General features: G+C 70.1%; 1 protein-coding gene across 1 annotated transcript; it reads right to left on the bottom strand.

The window, feature by feature from the left end:
- Window positions 1-352: 352 nt before the first annotated feature.
- Window positions 353-4,666, bottom strand: CHLNCDRAFT_7118 (hypothetical protein; the record flags this gene model as incomplete). The annotated part of the gene is made up of 13 exons (XM_005843360.1): window positions 353-451; window positions 713-835; window positions 986-1,093; window positions 1,302-1,370; window positions 1,649-1,763; window positions 2,022-2,218; window positions 2,610-2,716; window positions 3,091-3,148; window positions 3,302-3,360; window positions 3,583-3,692; window positions 3,877-3,934; window positions 4,192-4,294; window positions 4,583-4,666. Coding segments are annotated over 13 exons (1,290 nt in total), but the record flags the coding sequence as incomplete, so codon positions are not given.
- Window positions 4,667-14,607: the final 9,941 nt, after the last annotated feature.

Below are 14,607 nucleotides of genomic sequence, written 5' to 3'. Positions count from 1 at the left end.
CGCGTTGAGCAGGTCGATGCGAGCGCCACGGAACGCGCCGCTGCGGCACAGGGGAGCAGGCGGCGGCGGCCGCCGTGAGGGTGTGTGCCAGGCACCAAAGCTGGTCCCCAGCGCCTCAGTCGGGGCAAGGCCGACAAGGGGGGACCGCCACCCGCCTGCTCCCAAAGAATCCAAACAAAGCAAGGCAGGCTCCAGGCAGCTGAGGCTCCAGTCCGCCCCAGGCCGCTGAGGCTGCAGGCAGGCTCCAGGCCGGCTCCAGGCCGCAGGCCCCAGGCAGCAGGCTCCAGGCAGCCGGCCGCATGCCTGCCCCACCGCCTGGCACGCACCTGAGGTGGGGCGCCAGCACCTTCAGCAGCCGCTCGCTTTCTTCCACGCTGCCGGTGCCGATCAGCACGGGCTGCCCCCGCTCGCGGGCATCCCTGAGAAGGCCCCACACCGCAGAGTCCCGCCCCTGCGCCAGCAGGGACAAGCAGAAGGCAGCCGGCTCTGAGGAGGGATGAGGGCAGGCTGCAGGCTGCAGGCGTGTGGGCTGATGAGGGAATGCCCCCGTCTGGGAAGGCAGGGTGGCAGGCAGGCGTGAGAGCTCCCTTTCTGCACCCGCCAGGGCCCAGCCACACCAGCACCACCACGCCACTGCCCACCCCGCTGCCAAACACAGCCTCTGCCGGCCAGGCTGCACGCTTGGCTGCTGCAGGTGCTCCGCCCAGCCCACCTTCTCAAAGTAGAAGCAGCGCATGGGGCGGTCGATGCGGGCGCTGGGGCGGTGCGGCGGTACGCGCACCACATTCAGGCGGTACGACTCGTTCAGCTCCATCATCTCGGTGACGGCGGTACCCTGCGGTACCATGCGTGCGGCACAAGTGACACAATTGCCTGGTGCAACAGGTTGTGCAAAACCCCCAGGGAGCTGTCGCTGTGCACTATGGAGCGCAGGCACCAAACCCCGCCAGAGCTGCCGCACCGCCGCTCCCCACCCCCAGCCCACCGTCATTCCCGCCAGCTTGGCATAGTAGGCAAACAGGGCCTGGTAGGAGATGGAGGAGGAGGTGCGCTGCTCGGCAGTCACGGGCAGGCCCTCCTTGGCCTCCACAGCCTGCGGTACATGTGTGCGGTACATGTCGGGCAGCTCTCATGTGCGGCGCCCGCCCGGCCACCCAAGCGCAGCCCCCCGCTGCCGCTGCCGGCGCTGCCACCAGTGGCGGCCGCACACGCTGCGTGCGCTGCGGCGCTCCACCCGGCGGGCGCGCCACCCGCAGCCGGCCCAGCGGTACCACACTGTACTGCACTGTACTGTACTGCACCTGATGCAGGCCCTCCTGCCACACGCTCTTCGCCCGCTCCCGCCCCGTGGGCACATCCACCAGCACCACCTGCAGCCGCCGGGCAGCCGCGGCGGGCAGGCAGGCGGGCAGGCGAGGCAGGCAGGCAGGGTGGGGCTGTCAGCGTAGGGCATGCTTCACGGAGGACGGTCGGTATTAACCGGTTTTCGCCTGCTGCGCCGCGCTATCCCTGTGGTCTCCCTGCGCCTGCTGTCTTCCCTGGCCTGCCCACACCACCGCACTCCACGTCCTCTTGGTGGCTGAAGCCGGAATGGCCGCCCCCAAGCGCAGGCAAGCCAGCGCGGCGCGCGTGTGCCAAGGGGGCCCACCTTATTGTTGCGCACAAGGTAGTGAACATCTTTGGTGTAACACCACCTGGCCTTGGCAGCCAGGGTCAGGAAGACGCCCCAGGACTGCACGGGGCAGGCTGGCGGCGGGGGGGAGCTCAGCGGGCACCCCAGCGCGATTCGGGCGCACCACACTTGGTTGGCAGGATGGATGCCTCGCACAGCACACGCCCCACGCCCCGTTGCACCCGCAGCGCACGCGCGCCGAAGCAGCCCGCTCACCGCCTCCCCGTTCCACAGCGCTGCGGGTACTGCGGCGCGCAGCTGGGCGTCGTCGGGTGGAGCCGGCAGCGGGGCCAGCCCTCGCTTGGCCAGCTCAGCGAGCACCACCGCCTCGCTGCCGCCAGCCACCCACACCTCCTCGGTGCCACTCATGCCGCCGTTGATGCTGCCGCTGCCGCGGCCGCGGCCGCGGCCGCCGTCGCCGCCGTCGGCGGGGAGCGGTACCGTCGTGATGGCCAGCTGCACGTCGCCGGCGGAGTTCTTGGCGGGGCTCTGCAGTACCACCGCCAGCCGGCCATCACCCGCAGTGGCCAGCCGCACCAGGCCCCGCTCCACTGCAGGCGGGACAGCAGGCAGGCAGGTGGGCAGGGAGGGTACCGAGGCAGCAGCAGCGGGTCAGCTACCTGCACAGCTACCCTGCACACCCACCCCAGTCCCATGCACGGCCCGCTTCCGGGGGTCCCCCATCCCAGCAGCGCCGCCGCCAGCTGCCGGCCCGCGCGCCCTCTCCGGCCTGCCCAAGCCACCCAGCAGCGCCACCGCCAGCTGCCGGCCCGCGCGCCCTCTCCGGCCTGCCCAACCCACCCAGCAGCCGCACGGCCGCCAGCATGCCCCGGTGCGTCAGCGATGCCTGATGATACTTTGTATGCACAGCGACGTCTCCTCGCGCCTCCAGAGATGCCCACTCCGCCTCCCCCCAGCCGTCTGAGCCCTCAGGCACCTCCACCTGCCACAGCTTCTCCATCACCTGCACTCGACACCAGGACGGGGCGGCAGGCTGAGGGAGGCAGGCAGTGGGAGGGGTGGAGGCGCGTGGCCTGTTGGGGCCTGCGCAGCCTCGGGCCGCACAGGTCAGGCATCCCAGCCAGCCCTGCCGCTGGGGAGCGGGAGCAGGGCCCAGAAGGCAGGCGCACAGCGCGCTGCCGGGGCAGGCGGGCGACACCAAAGCAGAAAGAACACAAACAGGCGGCGGCGGCAGGCGCGCCTCGGTGGCTCCCCAAAACTTGGCGGCCTGCGAGGAGGCGTCTGGGTCGGGCGCGGAGATGATGAAAGGGTTGGCCGCCTCGTCTGCAGTTCGATTGAGGAGGCGGGCAGGGGAGGGAGGGGTTGGGAAGGATGTTGCGGGAAGTGTAGCTACAATGTGCATACACACACGAGCACGGTATGTGTCCACACAGGAGCAGGCGCTGTGGGGCGCGCACCGATGAGAATGGAGTCCACCTCATCCACGATAGCGTAGTGCAGTGGGCGGCGGATGGCCTGCGAGAAAGGGAGGGGCGCAGCGGGCGAGGGGGCAAGGGAGGGGGTTGGTGGGGCAGGCAGGCAGGCGAGGCGGGCTGCGCTGCTGGTGCAGGAGGCAGGCGGGCGACGCTGCGCTGCGGAACGGCTGCGTGCTGAAGGGAGGGAGCTTACTATCCAGCCGGGAGAGGTGGCGGTATTGTCATAAAGGTAGGTGAAGGCAAGGTCCCGGGCTGCACCAGGGGTGGTACTAGACACAGGGAGGTGAGGCGTGGCGGGCACCGTCACCGGAGCGACAGCCGCGGTGGCTGGCACACAGCTGGCTGAGGCCGGCGCAGGCTGCCGCGCGGGCATCCCGTGCGGCGCGGCTCGCCTCGGGCTCGACAGCCGGCTGCCGGGCCAACCAGGCAGTACATGCTGGCAGTACAAACAGTACAAGCAGTACAGATGCCCACCTGTGATGTACGTGATGTCCCGCTGCAGGTGCTGCGCCTTTTCTGCGGTGGTGCTCGTCTCTGTCACCACCCCCACCGTCAGTCCCAGGAAGGAAAACACCTTGCCTATCCTGCAGCCCGAGACGCGGCAGGAGCAGGCAACCTTTGCCCCCGAGCCACCGGCAGGCGCACGGCAGGCGAGAGGTGTTGCAGGTACGGAGACCGGCAGGCGACCCCAACCACAGCAGGAGCAGCCGGCGGCCCGCGCGGTGGCAGCGGCAAGAGAGGGGGCAGCGGCACGCGCGGGCAGCCCACCAGTCTGCATCCCGACGCGCCAGGTAGGCGTTCACCGTAACAACATGCACGCCGCGCCCTGCAGGCACACACACCGGCAACGCGGGGGCGGCAGCACGCGCTTCATGCGCCATCACACTGCACCAGCCCTCCAAGCCTTCCAGTAGCCCGCTGCCACACCCACGCACCCTGCAGCCCGCCACACGGCCCTCCTCCCAACGGTCCGCTCAGCGTGGTGGCAAGGCACCGGGTGGTGGCCTGGCGGCCCGCCAGTCGGCCGCCTTAACCAGCCACCACTCTCTCCACCCCACCCAGCCACCGCGCTCCCCACCCCACCCGTGAGCGCGTTGATGTATGCGGGCAGCGTGGCCACCAGCGTCTTCCCCTCTCCCGTCTTCATCTCAGCCACCTGCCCCTCGTGCAGCGCCAGCCCGCCGATCTGGAAAGGCAAGGGGGCGGGGCCGGGAGGCGACGCGGGTGGGCGTGGGGTAGGTAAAACATCAGCACTCAGCAGAGCACGCAGCGTCGGCGGGAGCGGAGCGTCCTCGCCGGCAGGAGCGGGCAGGCGGGCGGGCGGGCGCGGCAGCCGCTGCGGGGCCAAGCAGCCGGCCTGCCTTGCCGTGCGCGTCGCTGCCCACACTGCCCCATCCCATGCAGGCGTGGCGGCCCCACACACCCACACTCGGCCACAACGGCGACTGCCATGCAGCTCCCTGATCCCGCTCACCAGCTGCACATCATAGTGCCGCATGCCCAGCACCCGGTGCGCCGCCTCCCGCACCACCGCAAACCCCTCCACCACCACATCCTCCGGCATGCCGCCCAGCAGTGGCGGCTGCCTCCGCTGCCGCCTGCTCAAGGGCCAGCGCAGGGCGCTGCCACCGCCGCCGCCGCCGTCGCCGCCGCCGTCCAAGCTGCGCTCCCAGTCTTGCAGCCGCTGCCGCAGCTCGCCCGTCTTGGCTGCCAGCTGCTCGTCGCTCAGGCGCGCCATTACCTGCCGCAGGCCGTTGATGCGCGCTACGACGCCGACATACCTGCGGCAGCGGAGCAGGCGCCAGGCGACGGCTAAGCTGTAGCCGCGCCACTCGCACAGGGCTTGGCGGCGCACGCGGACAGCCAACCAGGGAGGCGTGCACTTCGGGACAGCGGCAGGAGATGGGTGCTGCCGGCGGTGCTCTCCTCCCACTCTGCCGCCGCCGCCTGGCAGAGTTATCGCACCTGCGGACGGCCGCCTGCTCGCCAGGCTTTAGCGTGTCTAGATGCTTGCGCCAGTGCTCAGGTGCTAGGTCCTCCACCTGTGAGACGAGCGCGGGGCGGGCTGGTGGGTAAGCAAACAGCTTCGACCTGGCCGGAAGGAGAGTCTGCCAGCGGCGGCGGCGGCGGCAGGCGGGAGCGGCGGCAGACCCACCCTAACCGGCGCGGGCTGCTGCTGCTCCGCTCCCCTCGCCGGCGCGAGGTTCAAATGCTGCTCATCATCCCACGGGGGGCTCTCTTCGCCCTCGGGAGGCGCCGCGATGAGTGTATCGTCTACAGCCGCTCGTTGGCGTGCCGCTGACCTCCTTGGTCCCACACGAGCGGCCGTTGATGGCCTGCGATGCGAGAGCACCGCAGCCGCCACTGACGGCCCAACTCCATGCACGCGCTGCATTGTTGGCCCCAGGCCTCCCTTCCCGCACACCACGATCAGCCAGAAGGCCGTAGTTCTATTTCCGTTACGGCGGGGTCGCAAGCATGAAGCTTCTTCAAAAGCTGAATCACCGCCACCTGTGCCGCCGCCACACAGCGACAGGAAGGCGAAGGCCTGCCCCCACAACGTGGAAATCGTTATGACCAAGCCACAAGCATCCGGTTCAAAGTCAATACAAAACTCCATCACCCGACCACGTCACGGCCGCGGCCCCCTGCCGCCGCTGCTGCGCCTGCCGCCGAGCGCGGGCAGGTGCGTGCCGCCTCCTGCCGCGCCGCTGCCATGGGGCCCTGGGGCCGCCCTGAGCATCCAGTCCACCAGGCCCCCACTCGCGGCTGCAGCCCCACCCACGCTCATCTTGGCCGCCGCACCACCAGCAGCAAACGTCTTGTTGTACACATCCTCCCGCAGCAGCAGCTCCTGACGCAGCCGCTGGTGGCGCTGCTCGAGGGAGCCCAGCTGCTGCCGCAGGGACGCCGCCTGCGCCTCCAGCTCTGCGATGGCAGCCAGGTCGGCCGGCCGCGGCTCCCTGCAGGGCATCATGCAGAATGATGGGTGAGGTGGGGCGGTAGGTAGATGGGTGTGGTGCTGATGGCCGAGTGTGATGGTCGAGGGGAGGTGGTAGTTGGGCGTCTGGCTGATGAGCGCCGGTGCCGCTTGCCGAGGCCACGCAGTGTGGCCACCCAACCGCCGCATGGCGCGCACCTGCCCAGCCGGTCTTGCAGCACCGCCACCTGGTCCAGCAGGCCGCCCTTCTCGTCCAGCAACTCCTTGACCTGCCGGGCACAGCGGGCACAGCAGGCACAGCAGCCCCAACAGGCTATCACGCCACTGCCAGCAGGCAAAGGAAAACTTGCAGCAGCGCTGCCATTCCCACCGCGCCCTGCCCGCTCTGCCACACAATGACGACTGCTGTACGGGACTAATGCGTGGCCCCCTCACCTGCTGCTGCAGCGCGGAGACCGTGGCGGCCGCGGCGGCGGTCGCCGCCATGCGCGCGGCCTCGGCCTCGGCCCCCGCCGCAGCGGCGGTGGCGGCGGCCGCCGCCTCCAGCTCCGCCACCCGCCCCTCCAGCACGGCCCTGGCCTTCAGCAGCTGGCGCTCGCTCCTCTCCAGAGACGCGATGGCGTCCCGCAGACGCCCCACCTCCACGCCGTGCCGCTGCTCCTGCTCCCCGGTAGCCTGCCGGTGCCTGATGGCCGCCGCCGCCAGCTCGTCGCCGTGCAGGCGCTGCAGGCGGGCCGCCTCGCCCGCCCACCTCAGCTGCCAGGCCTCCTCCACCCGCCGCAGCTCCGCCTGGTGCACCCGAGCAGCCTGCTCCGCCAGGAGGCGACCCTCTTCCAGCTGCCGCCGGTGCTGCTCCGCCGCGGCCGCCAGCGTTGCGGCGTGCTGCTCGCCGAGCCGACTCAACGCGCCCCGCATCTCCTGTCGCAGCGCTGCCTCGGCGGCGGCCTGCCGCTCCGCCGCACGCGCGGCCGCCTCGGCGGCCTCCTCCGCCGCGGCGGCAGCCGCGGCCGCGGCGCGCGCCGCGGCGGCCTCCAGCCCCACCGCAGCCGCAGCCTGTGCGGCGAGGAGCTCTGCCGCCAGCGCAGCGCACTGCTCCTCAAGGCCCTGCCGGTTGGCCTGTGCTGCATCCAGGGTGCTGGTCAGCCCCGCGAGTTCACCCTGAAGCCGATCCTCGCTGGCTGCCAGCCTGGCTCGCCACTCCTGCTCCACCGCCGCCGCCCGCTCCGAGCAGCGCAGGTCCCAGGCCACCTCCTGCTGCCGAAGCTCCCGCTCCAGCCGCTGCTGCCAGCCCTGGGCCTCGGCCGCCGCCTGCCTCCGCAGGCCGTCAGCCGCCTCCTGCACCCCGGCCAGATGCGCCTGGGCGGCGGCGTGGCGACAGCGCAGGTCCAGTGCTGCGCCGTACAGCCGCAGCAGCGCCGCATGCACCTCTGCCATTGCTGCAGGCGGCGGCGGCGGCGGCGCCGCCTCGTCTGACCCACCGCTGCTGCTGATGGTGCTGATGGTGGTGCTAGTGGTACCCTGGGGCGGGCTGGTGCTGTCAGCAGCCTCTTCCTGCCTCAGGTCATGGCTGCCGGCTGTCAAGGGCTCCAGCACCGCATCTTCCAGCCTCAGCTGCACCTGAGGCCCACCCAAGCTCAGGTTGTCTGCGAGCTGCGTCAGCTTGGAGGCCAGCTGGCAGCACAGCGCACCCCAGCGCGCCTGTGCCTCCATCGCCGCCGTCGCCGCCGCCTGACGCAGCTGCTGCCCCTCCTGCTGCCGCTCCGCGGCGGCCGCAGCCAGCTGCTGCTGCAGCTGCGCCTCGCGAGCTGCCAGCGCAGCTGCAGCCGCGTTCTGCTGCCGGCCCAGCCGCTGCGCGGCATCTGCTGCTGCCGCCGCCAACGCCTCTGCCTGCTGTTTGTGCAACAGCTGCACCTCGGCCTCACACCCCAGCCGCGCAGCTGCCACCTCCTGCAGAGCAGCCTCCGCCGCCCTCCGCGCCTCTGACAGCTGCCCTCGCAGCTCCGCCGCGGCCGCCGCAGCCGCGCCCTGCTGCGCCGCGGCCGCTTTGGCTGCTGCCACCGCCGCCGCCTGCTGCTCGTCCAGCTGGCGGCTCAGCACCCCCGCCTGCAGCTTCTGGGAGGCCAGCTCCTCGCCCAGCTGCTGCTGCCGCGCCTCGGCCGCCGCACGCTGCCGCTGCTGCTCCGCCGCCGCCTGCTTGGTGGTGTAGAGCGTGCTGCGGGTGGCGGCATGGTCGGCCCTGGCCTCAGCAAGCTCCCGCTCCAGCCGCTCGACCGACTGCCTGCAGCAGTGGCAGGAGCGGTGTGCAGGGCGGCGGTCAACAGATGCAGCAGGAGGAGCAGGCAGGGGTGCGCCTGCAGCCTGCCTTCAAGTGTGCCATGTGTTCAGCCGTGAGCAGCACGCTCAATCCCGCTCACCTGCGCTGCTCCTCCGCCTCTGCCAGCTGCGCCCCCCGCTCCCGCAGCTGCCTGGCGGCCGCCGCCAGGTCAGCCTGTACCGCCTCTGCGTGCCGCTGCGCGCCCGCCGCCGCCTCCTCTGCCGCACGCAGCCGCGCGCTCAGATCTGCCCCTTGCTCCTTGGCAGCTTGCACCGCGGCCTCCAGCCCCTGCTGCTCCTGCCGCGCAGCCGTAAGCTCAGCCGCCAGCCGCTGCACCTCCAGCTGAAGGTCGGCGGCACGAAGCTCGCCGGCGACGGCCCTCGCTGCTGCCACCGCCGCCGCCTGCCGCTCCTCGGAACACTCCACACGCAGTGCAGCCATCTCGCCCTCCAAGGCTGCCTTCTCCTGGTCGTGGGCCGCGCCCAGCGCCGCTCTTTCTTCCTGCCATGCCGCCGCCGCCTGCGCAAGCTCTGCGGCGGCACGCTCGGCCGCCGCCCGCTGCTCCCCTAGCGCCTGCACCAGGCTGTCCGCCTGTGTGGTGCCAGCTTCCTGTGCTGCCGCCAGCTCAGCCTCCAGCCCCCGGCTCCGCTCCTGCGCCGCCGCCAGCTCGCCTCGAAGCTCGCCCGCTGCCGCCTCGTGCTGCTGCGCCGCAGCCTCAAGCGCGCCCTCTGCCGCCACGGCGCGCTGCTGCCAGGCCGCCCCCTGGTCTGCCGCGGCCCGCTGCGCAGCCTCCAGCGCCGCCACACGCTGCGCCAGGGCGCTGCGCTCCGCCTCGGCGCCGGCAAGCTGCTGCGTAAGGCGAGCTTGCTCCGCGGCGTGTTGGTCGCGAAGCGGCGCCACCGCCGCCTCGAGCTGCGCCTCTTGCGCCTGGTGCTCTGCGCGGCGCTGGAAGTCGCGAATGCGCTCCGCCGCCTCCTGCAGCGCCCTCTGGAGGGCTGCATCCTGCTGCGCCGCGGCCTCGGAGGCTGCTTGGTCCCCAGGCGCGCCGTCGGCGGCGGGTGGGGAGGCGTCGGTCGCCGCGGGCTCCTTGGCGCCGGCGGCCACCTGCTGGATGGCGCGGGACAGCTGGGCCAGCCGCTTGCCCAGGTCGCGCTGCAGGGGGACGGGGGCAGGCGGAAGCAGCAGTCAACAGAGGCATGGGGCCCGCATGGCGCGACTCTGAGGGAGTGCCGGAAGTGCGTCGGTTGGCACAGCCGACATCCTTATGTGCTGGGCGCTGCGATAAGGACCTGCGCGGCCCGCAGAAGCGCCGGTAACTCGGTTTCAGCCGCCATCGCGCGTGCAAGGGCTCCCTGCGGACGGCTGCGGGCTTTCAATTGCACATATATAGAGTTTGACGATTGTTGAAAGATGAAGGCGGCGGAATGAGGGAGTTTCCTGTGGGAGGGCGGGACGGCGGGACTTGGCGGCGGCAGTGCGATGTGCGGCGCGGCGCAGCTATCCACCAACAAGCCCTTTCTCGCCCATCAGTCTTCAAAGCATCACAAGGTACACACCAAGACATGATAGCAAGCATGAAAACTGCATTGGCACATTGATAATACATGGCTGGGCTGCATTTGAGCAGCCGTGCACACGCGCGCAGCTCCTGATGCGGTCAGACTGCCCCCGCACTGCCCTCATTCCTCAGCCGGCTCACGCTGCAGGCACAAGTCAGCGATTCAGGGAGTGAACCAATCGACGGCGTGGAAGGAGGTGCCATCACCCCTGCACGCCTGCAGCTGGCTGCCCGGTGCCCGCTCACCTCCTGCTGGCGGCGGCCGACTCTCCTTGCCCAAAGCGCGGGCTGAAATTGAGCTCCCTGGGCACGGTGGGCGGCAGGGACTGCAGGCCAGGATCCGGGGAGAGCAGACACCGTGATGCGACAGTGCACGGCAGGCCTGTCGCTTCCACCATCACACTCCTGCACAACCATGGCCATGCCTCAGACAGCCGCTCCCTTCTCCGCCACCGTTCCTGCCCCCCTCACACCACACCCCACCTTGCTCTTGACAGGCGTGAAGACGGGCAGGGACTTGAAGTTGGGAGCCGGGCGGGCCTTGAAGCGGTGCGCCCGGCGCTCCTCCTCCTCCTCCCGCTGCTCAGCGGTCTGCAGGGCAGCAGCCAGGGCGTTGTAGCAGGCGCGGGGAGCAGCCTCAGGCTGATCTGAGATCTGAGAGGGCCAGCGATGCGCAAGCGACTGCGCATGCCGCCTGTTTCTTCCACCTGCCTCTCCTCACCATGCGAGCCACGCGCTCCGCCTCGCTGGCCGCCGCCTCCGCCCTCTCCTTCTCCTCCCGCGCCACGCTGCGCTCCTGGTAGCGCGCAGCACGCTCCCCAGTGGAGAGCACAGGCGGGGTGGCGCCGCCGTGCAGGGCGCCGATGCGGGAGGGCGAGCGGGAGCCGTGGCTGCGGGAGGAGTGCAGCGGGCAGGACCAGGGCAGCAGGCTGAGAAGCGGCAGCAGGCTGAGCAGCGGAGAAAAAGCAGACTGACGGCTGCCAGCCTGGAAGCGGGAGGCTGCCGCTTCCACCGCTGCTGATGCTGGCGCTGGCGCAGCACCTGGGCGAGCCGTGGTGGCCTTGCTCCTCAGCCACCTTGGCGGCAAAAGCGGCGACGTAGGCCTCGTGTCGCTCCACAGAGCGCAGCTTGAATGTGTGGAAGGTGGGAGGGGCCTGCGGGAGACGGGGAGGCACATACGGGCGGCAGGGTCACAGGAAGGGTCATCCGCAGGGTGAGGTGCAGCAGTGGAGGCGTTGTCACTGTGGAGTGACATGCAGCTGCCCTGGCAAGACAGGCAGATTGGAAGCGGGTGCAGCGGCAAGGTCCAGCTGCCATGACCCACCGGCGCCTGCTGGGGCGCGGCGTGACGCGCGCGGGGAGGCGGCGCGGCAGACAGGCTGCGCCGGCAGCGCGCCTGCGCCTCGGCCAGCTGCTTGGCCAGCCTCTGGCGCTCGTGCTCCGCCTGCGGCGGTGGCCAGGGAAGCAAGGAAACCCTCTTGGAGCACGCGGCTGCATCTAGGCGCCCACGTGCGTGCCGCCACCCCCAGCGGCACCCGTTGCAGCTGCGGCGCCGATTGCGGCAACAGCAGCGGTGGCAGCGGCGGCGCCCCTGAAACCCGAGCACCCGCCCCTCCCGCCCCAGCCGTGCCTGCTGTGCTGCGCGCTCCTCGCTGGGGAGCAGGGCGGCCTGGCTGGTGTGCGTGCTCTCGTACTGCGCCCGCTCGTCGCAGGACAGCTGGAAGGGGCGCACCTCAGTGGCCTGCGTGGAACACCAGGCGGGCAGGCGCATGCAGCAAATTTAAAGGGAGGCACGGCGAAGCAGGTGGGGCAGGCCAGGGGACGCGGGCGGGGCGGGGAGGCCAGCAGGCACGGCCGGGGCGCGGCTGACGCTGATGGCCGCCAAGCACAGCCACGCAGCAGCTGGCCGGGGCTCAGCCAGCCCGCATGCGCAGCTCGGCCAGCCGACCACCTTGCAGCAGAGGCACCGCACCTTGGGCTTGTGGGTGGATGGCAGGGAGGCCTGCGCCTGCCGCTCCCTGCGCGCACGCGTGGCCTCCACCCCGGCTATGAAGGAGGCGGTGGGCCTCAGCAGGCCCTCCCCAGTGCTTGCAACGCCGTGGTCCCCGCTGAGGGCGGGTGCGGCATAGCTAGCGGCAGCACTGGCGGAGGTGCCCGGCCGACTCCCAGTTGCGGCGCCGCGGGAAACGGCCGCCTGGCGCCTGGCGGAGAGCAGCGGCGAGCCGGCGCGGCTGTGGGCTGCGGCCTGGCCGCGGCTGGAGGCTGGGGAGGTGGTGGGCGCCGCCTCCTGCGCAGCCCGCTCCCGAGCAAGCAGAATCTGGCGCACGCTCATGCGCGGCGAGCTGGCGCTGTCGGGGTGGCAGGTGGGCGGCGGCCCGGCTGGCAGCGGCAGCGCGGTCACAGCAGGCATGGCTGCTTCGGGCTCTGCATCCGAGTCAGCAGCACTGGCACCGTCATCCACGCTCAGCAGCTGCAGGCGGTGGGTGCTGCCGCTGGCGCGCACCACCTCAGGCGCGGCTGAAGGGTCCTCGTCGGCTGGGGGTGGCGGGGGAGCAGCGGCCTCGGCTGGAGCGGCAGGCGGGTGCAGGGCCGACAGGCTGAGGCTCGGGGCGGCGTTGGACACCTCGCTGAGGCGGCCGGATGCGGCACTGAGGCCAGCAGCACCTGCACAAGGAGGGGAGGGCACGCTGGTGCCATACGAAATCAGCGCTTGAATCGTTCGCAAGATCACCGGCTGGACTCTCGTCCAGGTGAGGCGGGAAGGCAGGTTCCAATGCAAGGAGGGGCCAAGGTCGCCACATGTGTACACCACATGTGTACACAACCTTCTGGGTGCTGTTGGATGACATCCATAGCTTTGAGCGGAGCCGCAGTACGTGAAACCTGGACAGAGAGGTCTGCACGGGGAAGCGGCGGCGGGCAAGCGGCGGCACGGGGCGGGCGAAGGCGCGTGGTGTTCAGCCAGTGCTGCTCCGCAGTGGATGCCCCCAGAGGCTCTCCGAGAGCCTATTCAGCGCCCCAGTGGGCTGCAGCTCCTGTCTTGCGACAGCCTCAGGCCTCACCGTGGCCAAGCCGCCCTTGAGCGCCTTTTCTCTTGGCTTCTTCGCACTCAACGAAGCCCAGGCTCGGTTCTTCACAGGCCGACTTTTTCAACTTCGACCTCAGACTTTCCACACCCGCTCCTCAGAAGAGCAGCTGTGCTCACAAGGCCACCTGCTCTCGTTGCCACGAGATTGGACACGCTACGGGGTGTGTCTGCAGAAGCCGCCGCCGCCGGCGGAGCAGTCGGCAGGCTGCGGCGCAGGCTTGCTTAGCCTGTGCTTCGCAGCAGAAGACGGCGCGGTTAGAGAAACCGTGCAGTGCTGAAGCAGCAGCGCCAGCCGCACCCGGGCAGAAAGCTTGCCTTAAGGCGGCACAGCAGGCGCCGCCGCAGCACCAGCCCGATGCACAGAACACGCATCAGAAGGCCGCAGCCAGGGGCCAGCAGCAGCACGCTCTCACCCTCGCCCAGGGCTAGAGGAGGCGGCCGCAGTTTTGGGAACAAGCTGTGGACGCAGCCTCGGGGCGCCCGCTGCTGAGCCTGCAGCTGGCGCTGTTCGGCCTGCAGTGATGCTTTCGTTGGACGCCTGCCAGTGGCGCCTGACGCGGGCGCCGCCGACGCCGCTGCTTGTGCTTCGCTGCTCCTGCTCCTGCCTGCCCTGCCCATATCACATGACTGCCCTCTTCGCCATGCGGCATGCCTAGCAGGTGGCGTCGGGGCAGCGAGCAGCTTGTACCGTGTAGCGGCGTACCAGTGGCGGCGTGCCAGATCTGGCAAGAGAGGGGGCGCCTCTCACCCAACTGTACGGCAGCCAACAACACCGGCCACGATACGAGTGGCGGCTTGCGTTTTTCACAGACGGTAGTGTGCAAGCGGCAGAAGAGGGAGCCCTCGTGGGAGCCGCCGTATGGCACTCGACCTTGGGGGCCTACAAGATCAACACTAACGGGGACGGTCCCGACAACACCATTACCAGGGCAGAGCTGGCCGCCATCTTCTGCACGGTGGCACAACGGCTACCACGTACCGACGAAGGCGTGATATTCACCGACAGCCAGGCTGCTATCCACCTTCTACATCGAGCAGTGCACAAACCCCACACATTGGAGGGCCACTTGCACAAAGAGCTACTGCTCAATACGGCACAGATACTCGTTGAGCGAGCAAATGATGGGGTGCGCACACGCATCCTGAAGGTGAAAGCCCACAGTGAAGTGACAGGCAACGAAGAGGCGGACGCTGCCGCGAAAGCTGCGGCTGGGGCCGATGAAACCCACGATTTCGTTATGCCAGCCCACAAGCCCTTTGGCGGCCAGTGGCAGCCGGCCTTGCTTGTTGCTTGTGTGGGCTTACAGTCTGGTTTCAGCAAGAACAAGCTTGCAGCACAGACTTTGTTGTTCGAGCAAGGAGGGATGAATCAGTAGAACAACAGGCAGGACAGGCCAACTGACATTTCACCGAGCGTTTAGTGTGTGAGCGGGCAGACAGTACTGCATGTCGTGGAGCAGGTGTGGTGCGGTAAGAGCAAAGGGGGTGGACATGAGAGTGGGGGTTCAGGGCGGGACTGCAGGCAGTGCAACGGTGGCGGTCAGCCAGCGCTGGTGACAGGCGGCAGCAAAGGCGGCGAGGCGGCACGGTTTCTGGCG

The sequence above is a fragment of the Chlorella variabilis genome (genome assembly GCF_000147415.1).
Source record: "Chlorella variabilis unplaced genomic scaffold CHLNCscaffold_31, whole genome shotgun sequence".
Lineage (NCBI taxonomy): Eukaryota > Viridiplantae > Chlorophyta > Trebouxiophyceae > Chlorellales > Chlorellaceae > Chlorella > Chlorella variabilis.
The sequence above is the reverse complement of the archived record's forward strand: the minus strand, read 5'-3'. Positions and strand labels throughout refer to the sequence as shown.